This window comes from Sinohyriopsis cumingii, chromosome 17, assembly GCF_028554795.1.
Source record: "Sinohyriopsis cumingii isolate HCF-2022 chromosome 17, ASM2855479v2, whole genome shotgun sequence".
Taxonomy (NCBI): domain Eukaryota; kingdom Metazoa; phylum Mollusca; class Bivalvia; order Unionida; family Unionidae; genus Sinohyriopsis; species Sinohyriopsis cumingii.
Genome location: NC_142977.1, coordinates 115,530,238 through 115,555,337, shown reverse-complemented (window position 1 = coordinate 115,555,337; position 25,100 = coordinate 115,530,238). Strand labels below are relative to the sequence as shown.

Genomic DNA, 25,100 nt, shown 5'->3' with positions numbered 1-25,100 from the left:
CTTAAATTGCGGTTTGTCACTTACAGTGGAGATATTTCATGGGTATAAATAATCTCAGATGCATGTTTTTGAATATTCTCTTGAATCATATTTTTTTTAAAAACAATAATGAATGATCGTATGGAGCGAAAGTGTTAATTTAAGATTCTTTTCAAACATGCTTCTACTTTGTATGCAACTCTGTTGATAAAAAACATAATTTGTATCACTCAGGTCAAGACTGCAATGACAAGTACGATATTCTACCAGATTTGGATCGACGTAGCCGAAACTATGCAGTTTCCCGTCCCAGTGAGCCATACGTAAATGACAGATATTTACCACCAAAATGGTATAACGTTCTGAGCAATAACATGCCGACTGACAGCGCAAATATTGAATCAGGATCATCATGCGGGTCCTATTATCCAGGATGGATGAATGGTGGGTTTTCTATGCCAACTGCCTTTCAAACTGTCATACTCGAGTTCTGTTTATACATATATATGAGTGTTGTCTCATATGGGCCCTTGAATGTCATTATCTCTCCAGCTATCCTTGAATTTGTATGTATGTCTGTCTGTCTGTATGTCTGTCTGTATTTATGTATGTATGTATGTATGTATGTATGTATGTATATATGTATGTATGTATGTATGTATGTATGTATGTATGTGTGTGTGTGTTTGTGATGAGATGTGATTTGGATTGTTAAGGTTGCATTAACAATTTTTAAGTCATATCGCCACGATGTCTGCAGTGTGGCAGTTTATAGTGATGTCTAGCACTGGGGCATCATGCAGCAGACATGTAGCATGATATCCCACCCAGTCACATTATCCTGACACCAGGCCGACCAGTCCTAGCACTAACCGCTTAATGCTGAGCGCCAAGCGAGGCAGCTGTTAGTGCCAGTTATTGTAAATCTTTGGTACGACTCGGCCGGGGATCAAACCCACGATGTCCCGCATCCGAGGCGGACGCTCTAACCACTAGGCCACCGGAGGGTATGTATGTATGTATGTATGTATTACTAGCAGCTTTATGACGCATGTTTTTGCTCCTTACATATATTTCAAGTGGACCTCGCATATGTAGCAATAATGTATCAATAATCAATTAAACACTGATACGTTATATGCAAGAAAAGAAAACAGAAAATGGAAAGATGATGCTCAGTTTGTCGTTAACTTGTTTGTTCGAAACTTCTTTATTATTATTGAAATTTCAAAGCAATAAATTAATAGCATTTTTTTACAATACTTGTTTTTGTAACAGGTACGGTTCCTGACAAAGGTAATGTTGTTAGCCGCAAAGTCTGTTTCGTGACATTTAGTGGTATTTGTGGCCAAGAGAGGACCATACAAGTAAAAAATTGCAGTACATTCATGCTGTACAATCTAGTGTCTACTGCTGCGTCCATGGCCTACTGTTTTGGTAAAAATTCATGTCAATTGTGTGTGTGTACAAATAAACATAGTTGTTAATACAGTAGTTAATGTATATTGGAAATGATCAAGTCTAAAATCGTTCCGATAGTTCTTTGTCTTCTTCAAATTAAATAATTCCAAATACATTTTATTTCGCCACCAGTAATCGACTAAATTATTTTTGTCATTTAGTTCAATAATTATGTATTTGCTTTTAATTTCCTATCAGATATTTGAACAGATTTCCAAGATTCTGGAATTATAAAAAACGCAAGAAAGTTAAAATTGTTAATGACTTCTTACTTGCCAGAGAAGTATTGACGTTACGTGATTTCAGCAGTCAGAGGTTTGTCTTGATTAGATATTCTGAACTTTCATGGTTGTAATTCTGGCATCACGATGTGTGTATGTTTATCAGAGAATCACTTCTTGCGACAAGAAAACATTTTTATTTTACTCACGAAGTCGAATGCAAACGAACGAGATCTGGAACGAGATTTATTAAGATGAGATGACATATTATTAGCTGTGGTGTTACTTCTCTCATTTCCACATTTTTTACTCTTATCAATCTTAGAACATAAAGTTTAAGAACGCTGTACACATTTTAATAAATACTCTGGCTTAGTGATTGATTTGATCAACTTGAGATCACCTGGAAAGATTTCCACTAGCCCGACAAAACTGACAAAATGGTTATCATCTATTAGACATCTGATTGTATCCAATCTAGAGAAGGTTTTCTGACCAGAAATAGATTTGAAATTAATATATAATTTATCTTCCTGTGTAGCACACGAGAGTGTAAATATGCGTGCGTGCGTGCGTGTGTGTGTGTGTGTGTGTGTGTGGTATCGGCTTATTTTTATTTCTAGTGGCATTGTTTTGTGATATTTGTTGTTCTTGTGTATTAGATTCCAATTGAGTGACCTTATAGTTATCCCAATGTTTGTTTTCTCTCTACAAGGGTTATTCCATTCAAACTTAGTTTTGAATAGTTTAGAAGATAGTTTACTTGGGAACGGATGCATATAAAGATAAAATAGTCTCCGGCAAGAATAATGCATAGCAATAACATTTGACTGATCATGCTCTTCGGTTTATTTGTTATGGCTGACAGTAGTGAAACTATTCTGGTTTTAGAATGGTCACAAGACTAGTATTAGCGACTTTATCTAACACATAGTCCCCTTTCCATATTTTGTTATAATATTTCTTTAAACTTCAATTTCAGATAGCTTAAAAGACTTTAAAGGTAAATATTCTCCGCCACATCTTTATCGACACAGTAGTGATATAGCAACTTTATTGTTTCAATCAAGAGATACATTTATATTTTACGCTTTGTAACAATTATTTAAGGAAGTGTCTGTGTGTGATTTGGATTTTTAACGTAGCTTTAACAATGTTTCAGTCATATCGTTACGATGTTTGCAGTGTGACAGTTCATAGTGATGTCTAGCACTGGGGCATCATGCCGCAGACATGTAGCATGATGTCACACCCAGTCACATTACCCTGACACTAGGCCGACCAGTCATAACACTAACCGCTTAATGCTGAGTGCCAAGCGAGCCAGCTGTTAGTACAATTAGTACAATTTTTATAAGTCTTTGAGATGACTCGGCCGGGGATTGAACCCACTACCCCCCGCATCCGAGGCGGACGCTCTAACCACTAAGCCACCGGAGCGGTTATTTTAAGAAGTGAGAATTATTGAATTGTTCCACTCCTATATATGACACGTGATAAAGAGCGATATTTCGCTGATTCTCTTATATTATAGGTGCATTTCAAATAAACTATTGAAATACAAGTAAATTCGAACGAAGACAACATTGAATCAATAACATACAAAATGTATTAATTTGAGAGCATTTATTCAAATCGTTTTGATAAATGCAACCCATTTATTCCAGTCCCCGTGCATGCCCCCGAGTTTCAGCCTGATTTTATAGCAGTTCAACATGATCTCATATTTACACCAGAAATGGAACCATCGAATAGCAAAGAGTATTATAAGCCAAGATTGAAGTTCCAATGCAATTTTACCAAAAGCCATGAAGTTGAGTGGTACTACACCGTGTATTGGTAAGGGAGATACCGATCGCAATGTACTGGCCGAAATGTAAGGGATAAATAAAAACCTAATTCAAGAACTTGTAAACTTTGAACTATTTGCTTTTGCATATAATATTCCGTTTGTTTAATTTTGATGTATTTTATTTCGGGGCAGTAAATATTGTAAGCTCTTCCGAAATTGGAATTTATATTAGTATATGCTCGTTTTTTTTCTTCGTTGACTTTACATTGTCAGAATCTTTCAGTATTTTACGATATTTCACACCTTCTTATTACATTCACGTGCATAAAGGAACTACTTTCTATTGTACTAGTAGTCGCTTTACGTTTTGGTTGATTAAATTTGTTTCGGAATGAAGTAAAGCAAATGTTTCGTAAACTGCCACATACCAGCTGTTTGGCACATTCCGCATTAACTTTTTTGATACAATGTTTCGGATTTAGGCTAGCTATACAGCAGACGCCAGAAAGGGACCTTACAAATAATATCCAAGTGACAAGGCATAAACAGTCTTCTTTAGCTGGTAATAAGAATGGCAAAAAATATACTTAGTTTTACATTCTGAATTTCCTCAGAATGTACTTTCTTATTTCTGCAAATCCGAATTACGTGAGCCATGTCATAGGTTCTCAATCTTGATTACACATTTCGAAATTGTACTGTAATTTCGAATATAAGTGCAATTACATCCTCCTTATTTCACTCATAATGCAATAAGCATTAAATTACATAGCGTCTCTTTGATAATTGCAATTGAAAGACTTCGTATTTTTCCACATTATGATTTCAAACATTCAATGACAGAAACAGAAATACATCTGCAGATGTCAACACGCTTCTCCCTAGCTTCTTGAATCCAATGTATTTTCATATGGAATTATCACATATAACTCCAGTCCATAATCACGAAATTTCGTAGAATCGAAACAATACCAAATTCTTTTCATTCCAGATCAAATGGAAAAGTTGCTGCAATGCACACATTCATTCACAATGTGACTCCAAATTTCAATTTTAACTAGACACGTCATTTTCTTTCGAAAGTTATGTCGAGCGCGCGACTAAGTTCAAATTTATCTTGGCGGAGTTATGTGCGCAGTAATAATGTTGTTGTTGTGCAATGATGAATCTGCGCTTGTGTTTTTAGTTTTGAATACGACACACATTCAGTTACTTTGTTTCTTGTAGTTTATTTTGTTAATATAATTAAGCATTAGGTAGAATTAAAAAATATGAGCATATAATAAAAAGGTTACTGCATTTGTATGGGAAATTACGAACTCGTTTTGTCGGATGGATATACTGCACTCCCAAGCTATATTATTGTATATATTAGTATTTTTCTTCCAAGTAAGCGTTTAATGAACATATTTAATGCTATAATTCCACGAGTAGAACCTTGCGTATCATTATGCAAATTATTATAATTCGTTGCAGGTATATCAATGAGAAATACCTTCTGAAGAAAGGTCCCATTTTGTATCCCAATCTAAACAATACAGATTTGCTGGAATCTGACCTTATTTCCGGCGGATACAAATTAGATATAACCGTAAGCAAAAACTTAATTGCTTCGATTACCTTTTCCTTTCTGTCCGACCCAATGTTGCTCCGTGTTATCTACAAGATCAAATATAAAGCACAGAAGAAAAAAGAAACCGACAATAAAGTTAAGTTTCAGAGGTAAACTGCGTAACCGTTTTACAAATTTAGAAACCAAAGTACATGTTACCCTGAAATAGCATGACCGCAAATGTTATAACAAAAGTATGACATTTATGATGAAAAACTTGGAAAAAACAATACATAAATATCTTTCATTTAAATTGCGAACGAATTTTAAATCGGCACAAGTCATGAGTAAGTATTAAATTAATAGTGTTTGCATAATTTCATTGCAGTTATCAAAATGAGCGTTTGATAAAAAGGTACACAATTTATATTACAGGTGCTACATTGAACACAGAAACTTATACGACTGTGTAATCTTTACCTCCTTAAAATAATTATATGTAATATTTTCTATCGCAAAAGACATAGATTTGAATAGATTACATTAAAGCCACGAATGATAATCGAAACTCCACTGTTGTTATTATTATTATTATTATTATTATTATAAAATAATGAATATGCTTCGTTTTGTTGCACACAGGTTTAAACTTTTTGTTCTAGATAAAATGTGGCGTTTCCGCAAGTGTGACTGAGGAGAGCTATCTGAGCAAGAAGACATTTAGTCCTGGATTTTGGATGGGAATCCGAGTAAAGTCTATATTAAGATTCATACATATTAAATGATTTTTCTTTGTTCAACCCCCTTTCTTCCTTTCTTTCGCTCTCGCTCTCTCTCTTTGATGAATATATATATATATATATATATATATATATATATATATATATATATATATATATATATATATATATATATATATATATAGCTGGTGAATAAATAAAAATTATATCTCATTATATGCGCCAGATAATTGTTTTTAGCACTTTCCGTGGTACACATATTTTGGAAGTGATCGAACAAGTAGATTTTAAGACCTCTATTAACAGAACCCGCAACATTTATTAATAATTAACACTATTGCTTTTATATATGGGATTCACACCATCACTACCTGATATTGTATAATCAATATTCTATTGAACTTCGAGAACTTTGCAGTTGCTATCTGAAAAAAGTGTAGTGAGTTTGTTTTTAACAAAACGTAAGTACACGCGAACACATAATCTTGGAAAGCCGTCTGCGAAATAAATGTAAAGTTTTATTTTGACAATAGTAGAGATTGTGCGAAAACTTATAAGGCAATGACAAATTATAGTGTTCATTTTAATCTTAACACAGCTACAAACATATTAGTGACATTATATACCTTCTAACCCGTATTTATATTTATTAATTTCGCAGTCACACATTTCAGACATCACTCAAAAATACGATTCTTTTCTTTTAAATGTGATATTTGTCGTGATATTTCCTTTTTTGGGGGCTGTTATTTTATTTGTTCCTTTCAATTTGTTTACGGCATATTTTATTGTGAAACTTTTCAGACTTATCCGTTTATTTCTTATGTTTCTTTTCTGGTTGAGATTCACAGAACGAATTCCAACATTAGAAGCATGTTATACAGTATATTTACTACCGATATTCGACACGTTTAATTGAATGTAAAGCAGGTTTATTATTAATAACTGTAAACTTGAATACAGTAGACATATCACACGTTTGACGTAAAATATTCCAACATGGTGAACAATGATATGGTGTCTTCACTTTTGAATAAAGATGAGAAGTGAATGACACGACACCGATTTATTATTGCAGGTTCTTAATTCCACCGTGTTTTTGAAAGAAGGTAAAACTGCTGATATACAATTTCAATCGACTGTACCGTTTGGATGCAACTCGAAAAAAAGTGATGGTCCAAAATGTGTTTTATCAATCCAAATGATTGATCCCAGTGACACTCATGACTGTGAAAAAAGCAGCCTATCTAGTTCTGATCTATGTGCAAGCGAACTTCCTGGTGTAATATACAGTCAGTGGGATGAAGGCATACGTTACTACAATACATCAACGATGACTATAACTACAAGGGACTCAGAAAGTTACGATTCTAGTTCGAGAACATTCAGACTTAGTTTAATTGCAACAGCCACTGACGTTAATGACATTATGAATTATACCCAACTTAAAGACATAACTGTAAGTACAAGAAACGTTTGCTATTTCAATATATTTGGTATATACACAATGCATTACATGCATCTATAATTGGCATTGACCAAGCAGTCAATTCATTGTTTCAATAACACAATAGTGCTAAAATTATTTTAATAACCGTTGTCGACTATATACTGCATGTGCTCTTCATATAAGAATATTGCTATATATACCACTGTCATAGCATATATATGCCCTCAGTTTTAACATTGCACATTGGTATAAAAAGACGTGTATTGAGTGTTCTTTAAGGCTTCCACAAGTGTGGATTTTAGAGTAAATACAATATAACGAACACGCGTACCTTCATAACACACTATGTTTCAAATGTGACAGTACAGTATATTTTTCCATATGAAAAAGATAGTGGAAAAATAGTCGATCAAGGAGGATTAAATGGGGTTGGGGGAGAGCTTTCTTTTTAATCGTAGTTTTTACGATATGTACAGCATCAAGGGAAAATGTTCATATTCAATGCATATATAAGCTGTTCAAAGCCAATCAAAGCGCTATCCATTTTACAAACCTTTGATAGAAGTCTAAGGTATTTGGGAAGAGTAAATGGACACGTTTATAATCAATGTGCAATTTGATACAATTGGTCGCCCCATTTCAAAAATGAAATATTGTCTTTATTCCCGTTAAAAAAATAAAATATAAATAAATGCATTTGTTAGATCATTGAAGCTTTTATATCGTATTTCAACATCCTATTCATGATTCGAAACTTCTTATAATTAGCTATCTAAGTTCAAGTTTAATTTATCATTGTAGACACACCTCTCTTTCTGCTTATGAGTACTTGCAGATGTTTTTCTGAGTAAAAGACTAAAAATTGTCTTCGAATGTCATATTTTTTGTATTGATCCGATACTTATAAACTGGAAATTTTACCATCTATCGTCGGAAATGAAATTAATTCAAGAATACAACTAGGATGGTCTCAAAACGCATGCGCTATTTTCCATAAACAAATTAAATCAAAATGTCTTTTAAAGGTTGCAACTCTTTTTTTAGGTGGAGGTTGTTGGTGAAAAAGTCTATCAGGGGAAAAAATGTGAGGCGAACGTCGATCCTCATATGCTCTCATTCGATGGCAGGTCTGAGAATGACACACTTTTGTAGCAAGTTGCTGCTGTGTACAAATATTAAAATCACTATTACACAAAAAGCACAAGCAGTACAATTATATATGTGTATAGGTCTACTCTTAGGTGCATAGATGTATTCGTTCATAAGGTTAAAATATCGATGTATAGATTAATAGATGTACTTTTGGCAATTTTCATATGATCATTAAATGTCGATTCTTTAGATTTTTTTTCTCTCCATTAATACCAGTTCAGATTTTTCCAATATGTTGGTAAGTAACATGTTACATCATTTAGACAAAAATTGTCCTTCAATACCAACAAGGATTTGGGGTTTATATTTATCGGATTAGTCAGAAAGTAATTCGTGAAAATAATAATCAATAAGGTTTAAGTCGAGTTGAGAACATACTTTTCATTCGTTCATGACTGGAGTGGCATGTTTATATTGAACATTGATCTCTCGATCTCTGATTCATGTATCGATGAAGTCGGGCATAATGATCGTTACTGCATTTATATCAACTATTCTTTATAAAAGGACTTACCATGTTTATGAACTTATTCACGCCTCTCCTTACTATCATGTTCACTGTATATTTACTTACAGAAAATACGACAATCAAAACCTGGGTGAGTTCATCATGTATAACAACACAAAGTTCAAACAACAAGTAAGAATATAAAGAGAACGGGATGTTTTCACAATGGAAATATTGACAAAAATATTAAGAATATAAATGATTTTGCATAATGACCCATAACATGATTCTAAAGATTCTAAACACAGATCTAAGACACCAGATGTAGTGCAAAGTGTCATATCCACACGTTAGGGTACCCAATAGCGGAGCTCATGAAAACCACTCGTTCCCTCGTGCTGACTTAGCCAGTAAAACTTCACAATGTATGCGTGCGTCCCTGGGCCGAGTAGATTCCGATTCGCACCTTGAAAAACAATGTGAGTGCAATTACTACCCCTAACATGCGACGCAGTTCTATTATAAGCAACGTCTGCCTAATTTAACTACTTTTTGTCAATCTAGAACAGGTATCCGATGTAAGGTTTGGCAGGATAATGTGTAAATTTTATGAAAGTATCATGCTGCAGGTTCAGAGAGTGATACCTTTCAGTAATTTATATAGGCCAGTTAGAAATCATCCTCTTTATAATGGAGTTTTCATCAAAATGGATCATTTAGTGGGAATGTTGCTGGAAAATAAGATGGTTGTAAATCGTTCAAATGCATGTTACTGACGTTTTTCGTTTCTAAAACAACTACATACTTATATAAGTATTTTCTGGCGTCTTTACTTTGGAGTATCAAAGTACTAAAAGGGTAGCACAGTCTTAGAAATACTGGTGATATGAAGGGCAAGCAATCCAGGGTCTGACCGGAGGAAAATCATACAATTCTGACATTCCTTGTCTCTTTTCTGCTGATACTTACGCAACTTAAGCAACTCTCTAAAGATGTGTCACAGCCCTTTTAAAAGAAACGAAATGACACCTACAATTGCAATAAAAACTAAGATTTGTTTAAGTGTGCAACTGCAATTTCTTTAGTTATAAGTATATGTTTATTAAATGCCCAATGTATTTTCATGATTTTTACCCAATTTAGGATCAACTTGCATAGTTTAGGTACCTAAGGTTCTTTATTAAAAGCAAAAACAGTTAAGTGGAGAAGTGTTACTTTTTGAATATTATGAGGACAGGGATGAGCACGTGTTGCAACGCATTCGTGTCAGGAAGGAGAGTTTCAGAAATATTTTTATGAGGCCTGCAAAAGGCATTTGATTTGAACAAGTTTCATGTTAATAAGGAACACTTAGTTTATAAGGAACACTTATTTATTTTTGCGACAAGGTTATGTAAACTAAAAGGTATACATTTGTATCCATCAGTCCATATTCATATTTGTTTGCTTTTTACAAGGCTCAATAAGGCTAATTGAAATACTCATTTTTAATGATTAAGCCAATACTTCTCATGTGAAAAGGTAATAATCTCATTCCTTATCCTTGTCTTGTCATAAAGATTTATAATATCAATCGACTGACTATTCCGTCGAGTCTTGCCAAATGCTTTTCATCGTGTCATGAAAACAGTTTTCCCAATTCACCTGTATTACTTAGAAGAAATGATTTCACTGTCTGAAACTAAATAACGGCGAATATGAATTTTGTTCCTCTACTGCAGTGCAATACAAGAAATATTAAACAGTTTGAGCAATTGCTTAAATTATCTTTCACGAAGATAACATTTGCTTCATAATATGATATTATTTAAGCTACCAATACTCGTGATCTCTATTCAGACTTTATGGGGTGCTATTGGGCATTGTATAACATTTTCTAAATCTCGGATAATACTACCTTGCACTTTAGGTTCAGATAAAAACTACTCCCTGTTGGACAGCAGCTGCAACATGTGCTTGTGCGGTGTCAGTCAGAGCTGGAGGCGACTTGTTCGTTCTGAATCGATGCGACAATAAAGCGTTTATTGACTTTGTATCTTGCAAAGAAAACATAATTGATGTTAGGAGACCAAAGGAAACTCCAAACATATATGAGGTACGAATGTGCTTTGAAAGACATTAAGGAAAGCTCTGTGTGAAACAAATTGGTTTCTTTGTGTAAGATAAACGATTTTATACATAAATGTCACATTGAGGCTAATATGTTCTTTAATTTGTCTTCTTTAAATCATAATCATTGCGCATGCATCAATACCTCTAAGTGAACGTCTATTAGTTGTTGCCAAGTTGTTTGTATTCAGTACGTTATAATCCTTACTTTATATCTAATATAATATTTCGTACACATTCGCCTCAATATATATATATATATATATATATATATATATATATATATATATATATATATATATATATATGTGTGTGTGTGTGTGTGTGTGTGCCAGATAATTTGCACAATAGTCCATTGGTATTACAGATACACCTGCCACTTGGGACAATCGTGACTGTTTTCCTCAGTCCGTGGCCTACTTACGGATCTACTATGAACGTATTAATTACTCCGGCAATAAAGGATGTAAATGCAACAGAGGGGTTATGTGGTCTCCTAAACGATCATGAAGGAGATGACTGGAAAAAAAGAAACGGAAATGAAGCCAAGAATGAGAACGAATTTTCCTTATCTTGGAGGTATTCGTGTCATTTTTAATCTATACTGCGATAATAATGAAGAATACACAAACTAACAAAAATGGAATTAAATAGAATTCCTATTGTATGCCTAAATATATGCCTTAATTACATTTACTCAAACGCTTTTAGAAATAGATGATGTATCATATTATCTGAATGTTGTTTTAATCATTGCATTGATGCACGATAAATCATTTGTTTGTTTTTTTTTTTACATTTTTGTGTGTAACTGAGTTCTTTTCTTTTGTTATCTGTATAATATGGGCTAAGCCCAGGTAGCATGCGCAACTGACCGTCTCCTCCTAACTTCATTTGTAACATGTATCTTTTTTATTTGTTATTCCCAGCTGTATTTGGACTAGTTTCAAAACAATGGCCTCTCGATATGGTAAAGATATGAATAAATCTAATTCATTTGATTCGGGGTTGTTCTAATTTTGTTCGCAACACTCTTGTACAAGCCGGGTCATCCACTATTTTAACCCCCGTATGGGATAGCTGATCAACTGTATTTCGTCTAATCGTCACGGTGTTCTCTTGTACGAACTTTCAATTGACACTAGACTTGCTCCAAACGTTCGTGGATATTGCATATACAACTGAGAATAATTAATCTACCTAACCTACATATAAATGCTCAGAATCCCATGGCTTTTTAAAATATCATTTTAATTGATATATCACGTTTTCAAATTACCGGAAAGTGATACGGCACAGTTAATTAAACAATGTTTTCATGTGTGTCTCTGTTAACAGGTAAAATATCCCCAAAACATGTATGTAAGTTAACGTAAAGGTAACATGTTCGTTGTATTGCAATTATCGGCTACTGATTGGTGAGCTTAAAATGTGGCTTCATTCTCTTAGCACATGTTGCAATTTGATGTAGAGAATACCGTCATTAGTAAAGGAGGATAACAACATATGGACTGGAGTAGAACGGAGGAAAAAATAGAATACTACTTTAAATGAGAATAGGATAACCATCACAACTAGTCAAGGCATAGTTTTCTGCAAAGCTTACAAAATAACAGAATAAAATCTAGATGATACTTGTAATGGTTTAGAAATGGTGTAGTTCATGTTAATCATAACTTTCATGATTTGCTTTTTGTTCTTAGAAGATCGATGCTGATACCATAAAAACGTGGTAAAGGCAAAGTGAAACATTAAGACAAAATATTGCTTTACTTCTCGATGGAGTTGTAAAACTTTTCAAGCTTTATATAGAACCATATGAAGAATCCTAAACCTCAGTAGTTCAAAAAGAATAATGTGAAGATTACGTGTGAATACCGCAAGGTCATCTTGCAATAATCATGGCATTTAAGGTTCGGCCAGGTTTCTTTTTCATAGCTCAGACAAAAAAATCTTATACAAAAATAATACAAATAACCAGAACATTAACAAGATATTGCTATAAAATATATGTATTATGTATGAGAAACTCTCATTAGGTAGCTTTGTTTATTTTACTTTTGCTCACAATATTCGTGATCGTTTGACTCAAACCTTAAGTAAATTTAAATATTTACACGACCTTCTGTTACATAATTTTTTGCAATTTCCATTTATTTCCGGTAATTTAATTTGCTCATTTAGTTGTATTCTTAATCAGCTGATTCCTAAGAAACAAGACAATTAGTAAAAAAGATCCGAGGTCTTTCGTCAATACAATAATATTTACACAATATCTGTGCAATAGTCATTTTCATTACAGTATTAATTCCTCTGAATCCTTCCTGAATGCAAAGTATGAACCGGACATGTGGGAAAAGGCCGCTCGTTTTTGTTTTTGTCCAAATAGTACCGGACATATTCAAGATGGGACCAATGATGATCAGCCAGTTAACCCAGTTTGTTCATCTAGTATGTTCAAGACCTGTAAACGGAAGATAGATCCTAACACCGAGAAATATGGCAATTGCAATATAAGAACGAAGAGATCAAAAGCATCAAAAAAGAGAGAAATTCAAAGAATATTCAAAGAGACTACACCTGAAGCAGGCTATAGACAACGAATCAATGATTCGACAAATTTTCACCATATCGGCAAGGTGACAAACAGTCACATGGGATGCTGTCATTAAGAGATACAATACTAAATTTAAATTTCTCAATTTGAAATTCGTTAACTATTGCAAATATTGTGTCATGGGAATATGGATGGGCATTGACTCCAGCAAGGTCTTAACCAGATTTAAAAATGACGACATGACTAATCATTCTTGTCTACTGACCTAGCGTCGAACATTAGTCTGAGCTACAGCATTTGGATAAAACACATGTAAAATACAAAAACCTGGTACTGCATTTACTCATTAAACACGATTGTAGAAAGGTTTCCCATCCAAGAATATTAGTACACAATATTGGGGACTGTATCAATGTTTTTGTGAGTGGGTGTGATTGGTTAAAATCAAAACGCGATTTTGTATTATATTATCGTCATTTGGTAGGACAATTCGCTTTGATAACAATTGTTATGTCAACTTGCGTCGGGAAAACACGATCGTCAAGTGGTTAACGGAGTAAACATGGTTAACGCCTGATTACCTCTTGAAATCCAAAGTTCAAGATTAAGACAAGAATTAACACTTAAATAGTAATGCTAGTTGTTGCTCGTTGAAACGAACATGATTAGAAGGAAATTTCCAGATTCCAACATAATACTGAAGAAAACAAACATGTTACGTAGAATATTTGTTCTTTATAAGTGCATGTTCAGCTTCCGACACCGACAACAATTTAACGATTACTCACGCATACCAATTTTATACGACACTGTCTGTCCTCAGAATGTTATTTTTAACTTGAAATATGTCAGAACATAGCATGTAAGCATTTGGTTGGAGAAAATGTGTTTCAATTGTGAGAAAAGTCAATGGAGATATAACAGTAATTACAACAATATTAGATACTAACTGGTGCTGAGATTTTGACTTAATTTTTTAATGTTTTACCTACTTTTGATAACGATTAGACAAAAAAACATATTTTCCTAAATTAAAGGCATTATGTATCAATAAATAAATATGTCCATTCACACATGCATACATATATATGTGTGCATTTTAACACGCTATTTTGAGGGGTTCATATATATGTTCACTATGCACTTCCACACTATTATAAATGTAGATAAACGTTAAAGATACAGCTACAAAGGCATCTGTAGCTTGGGTTTGAAAAGCATATCAAAAAAATTCTTAGTTGTGTTCACGTTTCTAATATCCTCCAATTACATTAGAGACTTACATATCTTTCGACAGAGATCCACGTTTGAGGACAGCTATGCTATGTGTTCAGAAATATTCAGAGTTAATTGCTCAACGGCTGCTTTTGAAAACGAATTACCGCCGGTCACACAAAACAGTAAAAATGTCTCCCTCGTCAACTGTGCTTTGGATTATCAGGCGAGTATACTTTGCTGACTAAATTTACCCAGAGTGACTGTACTGATGTTCCCATTATATATATATATATATATATATATATATATATATATATATATATATATATATATATATATATATATATATATTTCCCGATTCTTGATAAAATATTAACTCCGATCTTAACAATAAAATACATAAATATTTTATCACAACCGTTATATAATTTGACATATATTATTCGGTTTTTACAGATTTTTGATATATATTGATATGCGTTTTGAGGTTTTGAAAGCGACACAAAATTTTATCAAGTGCCATTTTCTACATTAACTATTTCCCTAAAAAAAAGTATTTGCAAACATTTAAATGTGGTCTTCTCGTATGTTTCACTTACAGTGATCTTTATGCAATAAAATTTGGATTTTTAATCAAAAATTCTTTTTAATAAACTAAGATTTTGACCAGTTTTATTCGGAAATACTCGAACTTTCATAACACGAATGTCATCATTAGTTCATCGATTCATATTTTTGGAAATAACCTAGATGAGTTAGAAAATATGCGTACAATCCCATTTTATTTAATTAGACGACAATATGATATATTTAAAATAGAACAAGCAAAGATTTCCAGCAATAGGCTTTATATTCAATCCTCAAAAATATTATAATGAATTTGGATGTTTTCTAATAAACAAACAGTTCATATTCTGAACAATATCAATCTAGAATAGAAACCTACTAACCACCAAACTTATGTGAATTAGTGGGAACTGGAACCATCAAAGTTTTATATCGTATGTGATTATGTACATTGGAGTAAAAGAGTTGTTGAAATATACTACTCTCGAACATTTAAATCATTACATCATTTCACTTGAAATTTTGGTCTTTTGTCTTTCCCCTTCCCTCATGTCTCTTATGTCAAAAAAATGTACATATACATTATATACATTATGTATTTATGTATCGTCAGATAGGCATTTAGCCTGGCACTTTCATTTTTAGTCTAACTAAACCAATGCAAAGTAAAATAATATAAATATAACACACACATATGCTACAAGTTAGCGAATTGGATGAATGTGAATTGGGGTTAACTGTCAACAGTGAATGGCAAAGATTTGATTTTTTTGTTGCAGAATATTTACAAAACTAAAAACAATTGTCTGGGTAAAAATCACACAGGACCTCACGAAGCTCGAGGACAATTCATAATTAATTGTTGCCTTCAAATTGACGCTCTTAATCATAACCATTGTATAAGTCACCCATCTTGTCCATGATGCGACTTGTGTCACGAAATAGATGCATAACAATGTATTGAACGTTTTGCAAGCAATACAGGTACAAAATTCATGTAGATTTCAGTTAGACGAATCCTCCTCCTCATTTCCTCCTTCACTGATTCATCCTTTCCTCTCTTTTTTACACAGCCACAGCCACACATTCACACTTGCTTGCGCAAATACGTGCTCACACATATATAGAAACCACACGCCGAAGATTAGAATAATCCATATCTCTCTCCAGCATATGTGAATCGTAGAAGGGGGTTGGGATAACTCCAAACCAAATTAAACTTCCATGGAAATTTCCAATTTCTACCTCCGTTTGTTTAGATTCATAGCAACTATACGGACTCGTTAACAACATACTTCCTTGGATTCTTGGTTTTCAAGTTGCGATAATGACATTCTACGTAACATAAGTTAAGCCGATTGATACTGCATTCAACGAATACAAAAAGCATTCTGTACAATATAGGGAGAAAACAGGTTTAAAAGATATTTGACAATTACAACAATGAGACTTTTTCCATATCATAATTGCAAGCATGACATTTTAAAATATCGATCAAAATATTTATATAGAAGAGCCTATTTATCGATTCAGTTCAAGGTTAAAAGATAATTTTATTGCAGATTGTTATATTGTGTTTTTAGTTTTTAATTTTATAGTTCTCTTGATCGGCTCATTTTCCATAGTTTCATATTATCATTATCATTGACAAAATGGTCTTTCCCTCACATGTTAAATTTGCTCATCTTGATTATTTTTGAAATTTCTTTCCTGTTATCTTTTGAATCTGTCTACCATCTCCGTTATCTAATATGATTTTACTTTATCTTTGTTAATTACATCACGTCTTTTGGACCTTCATTTTATTTGCTTCTTTCCAATCATCCTTTACAAACATATGATTAAATTATGTTCTATTTTGCTATATCATTTCCCATACTAATTATATATATATATATATATATATATATATATATATATATATATATATATATATATATATATATATATGGTCTATGTATGTGTCTGTGCAAAATACGTAACTTTGAACTTTGTATGTCTTGTTACATCGATCACACTCTAAGGATTGGTACTATGAAATGTCACGGATTAGTGGATCTAGTTTAGAGAAGAGTTTTGTGAAACTATTTAAAACAAAATTAACATCCTATTTGTCTTCTTCAAGATAGGCACGTTTTTCAGAAGTGGGAGAATTACATTTGATCAAGCTGAGGTTATGAATGTTTTGTTTTCCCGTTTTTTCATATCTTCTACAAATAATAATTTTCAGTTCACCATCTATGGATAATGATAGCGATATAATCATTCTAGATATGTAAAACAAATTATAGAATTACTCCGATTAATATATATATGATTTCAATCTTGATAATAGTAATAACATCCTTCAAGAGCAATTATGTGGCTATAGGAGGTAATTTTAATTTAGTATTGGACTTAGAAGTTCATACCTATAATTAATCTGTGTTAAAAAGTCCCATAATACTGGAATATTGGTGCAAAAACAGCTCATATCCATCAGATGGAAAATTTCTGTTTCATGTAATAGATACAAGAAAAGCTGATGGTATGGTTTATTTATTTATATTACAGTTGAAATTATACGTTAGTAACTATAAATGTAATAATATGAATTACCGAATGTGCCTCATTTTAAGAAATAACTGAAATTACTCATCGTGTCAGAAAGTATATAGCATACACAAACTGCACGTGGGAAAAGTTTGGTACAAAATAGGAACCTAATAAAAGTATTTTTTTAAACTGAATTTTAATTTACCTTAATTATTCATTCTAATTATAGTAAGTCATGCCTTGATACAATTATATTTATATCACGTTAAGCATATATATATATATATATATATATATATATATATATATATATATATATATATATATATATATATATATATATATATAATGATGCTTCCCTGAGGTGGCACACATAAACGAATGTATATACATGGATAGAAAGCCAGATTATTGTCATTCATTTTCACTCTGCATACGCGGTGCAGAGATGTTCCACTGTATCAAATAATATGTGTATATGCATAGAAATACATGTTTATGTATAGATACCAACTTATTTACAATTATGTGTGTATATATGAAGTTCAGCGTGTCGAACATGATAGTAGATTAGGGTACATGCATAGTTTCCTTAGCATGTTCCTTGAGTTAGTGGAAGTAATGATGTGTCACCTGTATGACGTAGCAAGTTTAAATGTCAGTTTTACTTCATGTGATTTCAAAATCAAATATGCTGTTCATCGTGACAGTACGATTTACGAAATCGAAACAATCTTAAATAGGGTTCAAAATAATGCACTCTTTGCTAAATAATTGCTTTGATAATTATGACTAAAAATTTTAACATTAGCAAAATATACGGATTTACATAATACTTTGACGTAAATCTATGTCCGGATTCTTGTTTAGGTATTGTGAACTTTTGTTGTTTATAGTGGAGCTTTTTCATTAATATCAGATTACTGGAGACAGAAGTTTAGCTAACATCCATTGTGAGTCTTATAGAATTGAGTCAGAGATGGAAATTAGGAAAAACAAGACATTCCGAGAGGTTCATGCTGATCTCGTCAAATCTTTCAAATCAGCAACATGCATTAACAACTGTTATGGACATGGAGACTGCGTGAACGGTACGTACTTCAAATATAATTACTATTAGAATATGAAGTTTGTATGCTTGTCCAGTTGTTACTTTTATGTATTGTATGCTGTTTGCCAACATTGTTTAAAAATAACCTTATAAAGATGAATATCCATGTAAAATATATCTCAAAATTTGTTTTCAAAAGGTATATCCTCAAATATATTTGCTGGAATAGAATATGCTTATACCCAGTATGTTTCCATAGCAAATGAGCTTATATCCCGGTTTTACAATTTGTATGCTTTACTAAGGCCTTTATTAGACAACTCAGCAAATTAGTTTTGGTAAAGATATAATCAAATTCTCAAAAACTCGAAATATGTATAATTATTTCCTCAATACATGAAATACAAAACAACATAAATACAAACAGGAAAAAGAAAATCAATAATAGCAAAGTTGGGCTAGAAGGAAGCTTATTTAGTAAATAAAATCAAAATATACAATTTAAATTTAAGATAACTAGTTCTGCCTTATTATTCAAATTTAAAGAGTACATAATAGTTTCTCTTGAACACTGTGCAATAATTCAACAATCTTTATCATTGAAGCATACATCTGCTGATAAAAGGCGTGTAAGTGGATTCTTCGTATCTGAGGTAGAATGGTCAACTACTTTTTATGAGGGGTTTAGAATATTCCTCCAGTCATTACTGGTACCGGATAAATATGAAAGAAATTCTCATATAATAACTTTTGCATTATCACTTCTGCGCTCTCCATTTCTCAAGCAAAACGGTGAGGATTCTATAAAATTCTGTATCTTTATATGCCATTTCATTCTTTTCTCTTTGCTGTCTGGCTGCTACCTGTGTGACCTTGTCCACTCGTAAACCATCGATAGATCACTACTCATATTGTAATGTTATACTTATCAATGTGAAGAAGAGCGACAAGTGATTAATGTGGACCCCGACTAAACTAAATTTGTGGCGTTAACAGGGTTAGTTGTATGTTTCAAAAAGAAGGAAGAAAAAACAATTTAGCAGTCTAAATAACGTCTTCGTCAGAGGAGTATCAATCGTTCTTGTCTCAAATATATATATATATATATATATATATATATATATATATATATATATATATATATATATTGAAGCAGATTATGTTGTATAAACTTAAATATGAACAAATCACCAGAAAACTAGTGCAGATATCGATATATATCATATCCTGCTCTCCCGTGCTTGTCCACTATTATATATATTTGATATTTGAACAAATGTTAATTTGAATTTCATGCCTACATTTAATAGAAGCAGAACTAAGTTGCACCCAGTGTAGTTAAGTATACAATGTTGATTCCCTTGTGTCTCTGTGTTTGTTATACTCTGATTACACTGGTCAACAATGAAATCATTACTGACTTGAAAAGGCCCTAATCTGTAGTATTTTGGTGTGCCGAACACGAATATAACCATGAAAAATTTGTATTGGCTCTCGTTTTGAAGATATTCATATACCTCATTTTCTATGTTTCACTGTGTAAATTTCTCCAGTAGGACTGCAGCAACATCCGGAATAATGATGTAACATTGCATAATACCATCATGCTCACATCATCCACAGTTGATTGCATCATTTTCTGATGCAATGCAATACTAATGCCATGCGGCTGCTGAAGTAAGTTGACGTCAGCAGTGTACTATACATGTGTAGGCCTATTATACTAATGCCAGGCGGCTGCTGAAGCTGACGTAAGCAGTGTACTATATAAAGCCCAATCAGATAGGTTCAGCATTTAAAATATTTTAGACGTTGTGCGAGACAGTTCAAGCTACTGTTACATAAAACTTATTATTTTATCCATTTACGTACAATAAAGAACAGTAATGCCTCGAAAGTGTGTTAATACCGCGGACAATTTTTGCTATATTTGTGGGGAAGTGACATTTGCCAACCAGAAGAAAAGTATCAATTCTCAAGTGAAGAAGGCATATCATCTTTACTTCGGATGCAAGGTTGGTGACCAAGACAAGCCTTGGGCTCCGCATATATGCTGTGCTACATGTACAACACAGCTTTCACAGTGGTTGAATTGCAAAAGGTCATCAATGCCGTTTGCAGTCCCAATGGTGTGGAGAGAGCCAAGCAACCACCTAAATGACTGTTACTTCTGCTTGGTTCCTCCTCTTTCCGGCGGAATAACGAAGCGAAAGAAGTCGAGAATAGTCTACCCAAACATTCCGTCTGCATTGAGACCAGTTCCACATGGTGAGGGACTTCCTATTCCAGAACCTCCAGCAGAATATTCTCTTGATTCATCTGACGAAGACAAAGGTGAGTCGACCTGTTCTTCTCCTGGTCCATCAGCATGCAGTGATCCAGATTTTCACTGTGGTGCATCATCAACCCCACACAGAATAACACAGGAAGAACTAAATGACCTGATTCGTGATTAGGACTTATCAAAGAACAAGGCAGAATTGCTAGGATCAAGACTCCAACAATGGAATCTTCTAGAAGAAGATGTCACAATTACTGCATATCGAAAGCGCCACCAGCAATTGGAGCCTTTCTTCAGAAAGGAAAGTAATCTGATATTCTGTTCCGATATTGAGGGCCTCATGAATGCTTTAAAAATCACTCATGACCCACAAGAATGGAGACTATTTGTGGACTCTTCGAAACTGAGTCTCAAGGCTGTGCTTTTGCACAATGGAAACATTCTTCCATCTATTCCAGTAGCGTATGCTGTCCACATGAAAGAGACATACGATAACTTAAGGCAGCTACTGAATTCCATTGAGTATAACAAGTACAGCTGGCACCTCTGTGGTGATTTGAAGGTAGTTGCCCTTTTAATGGGACTGCAGCAAGGATATACAAAATACATGTGTTTCTTATGCGAGTGGGATAGCCGAGCAAGGGAAATGCACTACATGAGGAAGGAATGGACTCACAGGCAGAATGTAGCCATTGGAGAGAAGAATATCCAACACCCAGCTCTGGTTGAGGCTCAGAAAATCTTGCTACCACCCCTTCACATCAAACTAGGTTTGATGAAGAACTTCGTGAAAGCCATTGACCGGACTTTGCCAGCATTCCGATACCTGCATGAAAAATTCCCTCGACTCAGCGAAGCAAAGATTAAAGAGGGAGTTTTTGTGGGTCCTCAGATTCGAGAGCTTTTCAAAGATGACCGGTTCAACAACTTGCTGGAAGGTGACGCGAAACAAGCATGGAATGCTTTTCGCCTAGTTTCTACAAACTTCCTCGGAAATGTTAGGGCAGAAAACTATAAGGAACTAGTAGAAGACATGTTGATGAAGTATAAGAAACTTGGCTGCAATATGTCTCTAAAGATTCACTTCCTTCATTCCCATTTGGATTTCTTTCCTAGCAACTGTGGTATTGTTAGTGATGAACACGGCGAACGTTTTCATCAAGATATCGCAACAATGGAACAAAGATACCAGGGAAAATGGTCCACTACAATGCTGGCTGACTACTGCTGGACACTCCTCAGAGATGCTCCCGAACAGCTGTACAAGAGACAGGCGAAGAAATCTAAGATGTAGTCAATGACTTGATTTTTTACAGGTAGGCTATTACAGTTGACCTTTTACTATTGGAATGCATTTCGTTATGTAAACATTAATTTCTTGCAGATTACAAAAAAACTAGAGCCAATTTTGCAATTTGACTGTCATATTCGTGTTCAGCACATAAAAATTGATAAGAATTGACTAATTTTATTTCAGTAACATGACTTTTGTAAAAATTTGTTGTCCAGTGTTATATTGCGTCTAAAATCTCTTGCCACGTAAATACAGAATAAGTAGTAAAGTGGACCACTATATTGACAATATACATAAGTAATCGGCTGGCATAGTGAGAAGGGAAATTGAACAGGTGGGTGATGTGACGGGACTTGACATTGGCAACAATGTTGCACGGGGCTGACCTCAAATGGAACCAAACAGCAAACAGCGACAGAGGGGAAAAATATAAAGTTATGTCCCATCCCACTAAGTCGGTAAATTCAGCTATTTCAGCAGTGAAATTATAATAATAATGCGCGGCGGGAGGGGACATCGAACTGGATAGAACGCTTGGCAGGGCGGTACTGGCGGGGCGGGACTGTAGAGTTTTTGTTGTTGTTGTTGTTGTAGGGTTTAACGCCATCTTTCAGCACACGATAGGCTATACATGGCGGCCAGTATCAATGGTGGAGGAAGAACCCGAGGAAAAACCCCGGGAAGAACCACCGACCCACAAGAAGCTACTGGCAAGCTTTCTCACATACCCACATTGGCCGAATCAGAGACTCGAACCCACGCAGACAGAGGTGAGATGGCATTGATCCGTAACGGAAAGCGCTTGAGACCTTTCGGCCAATCGGTGCCCCTGGGACTGTAGGAACATATGAACATGGGACTATTGCATAGATTTATGAACATAAATCTATCACACATAAAATATAAACTCGGCTACAAATTTGTAGGCAAGAGAGATTAGATAACATTTCGAGACATATGAGTGGCCCCAAAAAGGTCATTTGAGTATTTTCTTTTTCTTTTGTTTTTTCTCTCCTCCCTTCTACTTCTACAACAAGACCTCAATTTTGTTGCATCGACGTTGGCTTCTTCTTCTTCTTCTTGTTCGTCTTCTTTTTCTCCCTCAGGCTTGACCTCAAACAAAGGCCTAAGGATGGCGAGAGGCAGGATCCCTCTCTTCATTTCCTCTTCTTTTTTCTTCTTTTCTTCCTCTTCAAGCCTGCAGCTTCTGCAATGGCCTACATAGCCAGCTCGTCTACTAGGCGCCTGGCATACTCCATGTGCATCTGTAGATCAAGTAATTTGGTGAGTCTGCTCATTCTTCGTAATTGACGAGTGAACACTGGGTAGGGAGACTGATGGACGCTAGACTTTATAATCATGAGACATGGACATGAGGGAAAACATCCCCTACACCAAAACTTACAGTTCCACTCCACTATACATAACATGAAATGCGCCGACCTAAAAGAAACACTTACGTTGAATTTTTACTTTCAAACACATACATACTATCTGACAAGACAGAAAAACGAAATTCTTATATGGACACCTTATTTTTTGACATAAAACAAAGAAACGAAGTGTTTAAAGACACACTTCTATTTTTTAACTAAAAAACACACAAAAGCAGACAAATAGCATGGCAATTTGAGTATGATCTCTTTTCTCCAGGGTTGGATAGACCTGAAAAGGGGTGTTGTGTTGACGCGGATTATGACAATCTTTAATTGTCTAAGATTGCGTCCCCGTCTGGCGGCAGGCTTTCCAACATGATAGGGTCTGCTTCTTCGGAAGGAGAAGGCGAACTCTTTCGTGTCTACACGACAGTTGACAAAATCTCTGTCTGGCTCCTGCTGTTGCTGCTGTGGCTTGGTTTTTTATCTGTAATCAAATCGACGACACTGAAATTGCTTGCCGTGTCAGGTTTCCATGCCACGCAAGCATCCATATGGGCGTTTTTCGCTTCTTTTCCGAACGTTAAGCGATTTTCCAGGTATGCTCGGTAATGGTAAGAATCAATGCTGCTACTGATCAGTTTGTTATTCAAGCACAAATCCACTGAGCTAAACAAGGAGTGCGTGAAATTGATGATGAGAGCTACTGCTTCAGTGTCTCTAGAATCTCCATTTGGATCTTTAACTTTGACTTTCAGGTACAAGCAACTGCTATTCAGATCGATGTAAACTTCGGGCTGTCCTTTGATTTCAAAATCGATGTGGGTTGATACTGAATCCTTGACAGAGGAAACGAGATGAAATTTTAGCCCTTACTTATTCTTGCCTCGTCATATGGTGGGCGGCATGGAAAACAGATCGATTTCTGACTTGGAACATGAGCAAGACTCTCGGTGCATCATTTCTCTCTCTCTCTCTCTCTCTCTCGTTCCGTTCTACCGGGGATCCAAAACACTTGTAAAAAGTCATATTCCTGTTGATCCTCGGGGTATAATTCTGTGCTACCATCTGTAGATGTCCACCCAAAATTTCAAAAAGGTACCATTAAATCTGATGACCAACGTTTCATCGAATGGGTTAGTGTAAGGTGTACGTGGCTTGTTCTGATAACTATTGTCGCATTTGAGGTATACTGTTACTTTTCAGTTGGGTTTTGGCAGTACCTGGACTTTGATTTTGGGGATAGGTGATTTATGAGCAATCCGGAGACCATTGAGCATGTTCCAGGTAAGCCGAATCTTTCTGCTCCCCTTCGTG

At 34.4% G+C, this 25,100-nt stretch overlaps 1 protein-coding gene across 1 annotated transcript in view; it reads left to right on the top strand.

The window, feature by feature from the left end:
* Nucleotides 1–25,100, top strand: part of LOC149779710 (von Willebrand factor D and EGF domain-containing protein-like) — a 55,519-nt gene that overhangs the window by 3,147 nt on the left and 27,272 nt on the right. Inside the window, exons 3-16 of the mRNA XM_089940563.1 lie at nt 214–423; nt 1,258–1,416; nt 2,644–2,664; nt 3,329–3,500; nt 4,930–5,044; nt 5,668–5,754; nt 6,824–7,204; nt 8,240–8,322; nt 8,924–8,987; nt 10,705–10,890; nt 11,272–11,483; nt 13,207–13,543; nt 14,759–14,902; nt 18,701–18,872. Of these exons, the coding sequence (XP_089796689.1) occupies nt 214–423; nt 1,258–1,416; nt 2,644–2,664; nt 3,329–3,500; nt 4,930–5,044; nt 5,668–5,754; nt 6,824–7,204; nt 8,240–8,322; nt 8,924–8,987; nt 10,705–10,890; nt 11,272–11,483; nt 13,207–13,543; nt 14,759–14,902; nt 18,701–18,872 (2,343 nt within the window). The remainder of the gene's footprint in view (nt 1–213; nt 424–1,257; nt 1,417–2,643; nt 2,665–3,328; nt 3,501–4,929; nt 5,045–5,667; nt 5,755–6,823; nt 7,205–8,239; nt 8,323–8,923; nt 8,988–10,704; nt 10,891–11,271; nt 11,484–13,206; nt 13,544–14,758; nt 14,903–18,700; nt 18,873–25,100) is intronic.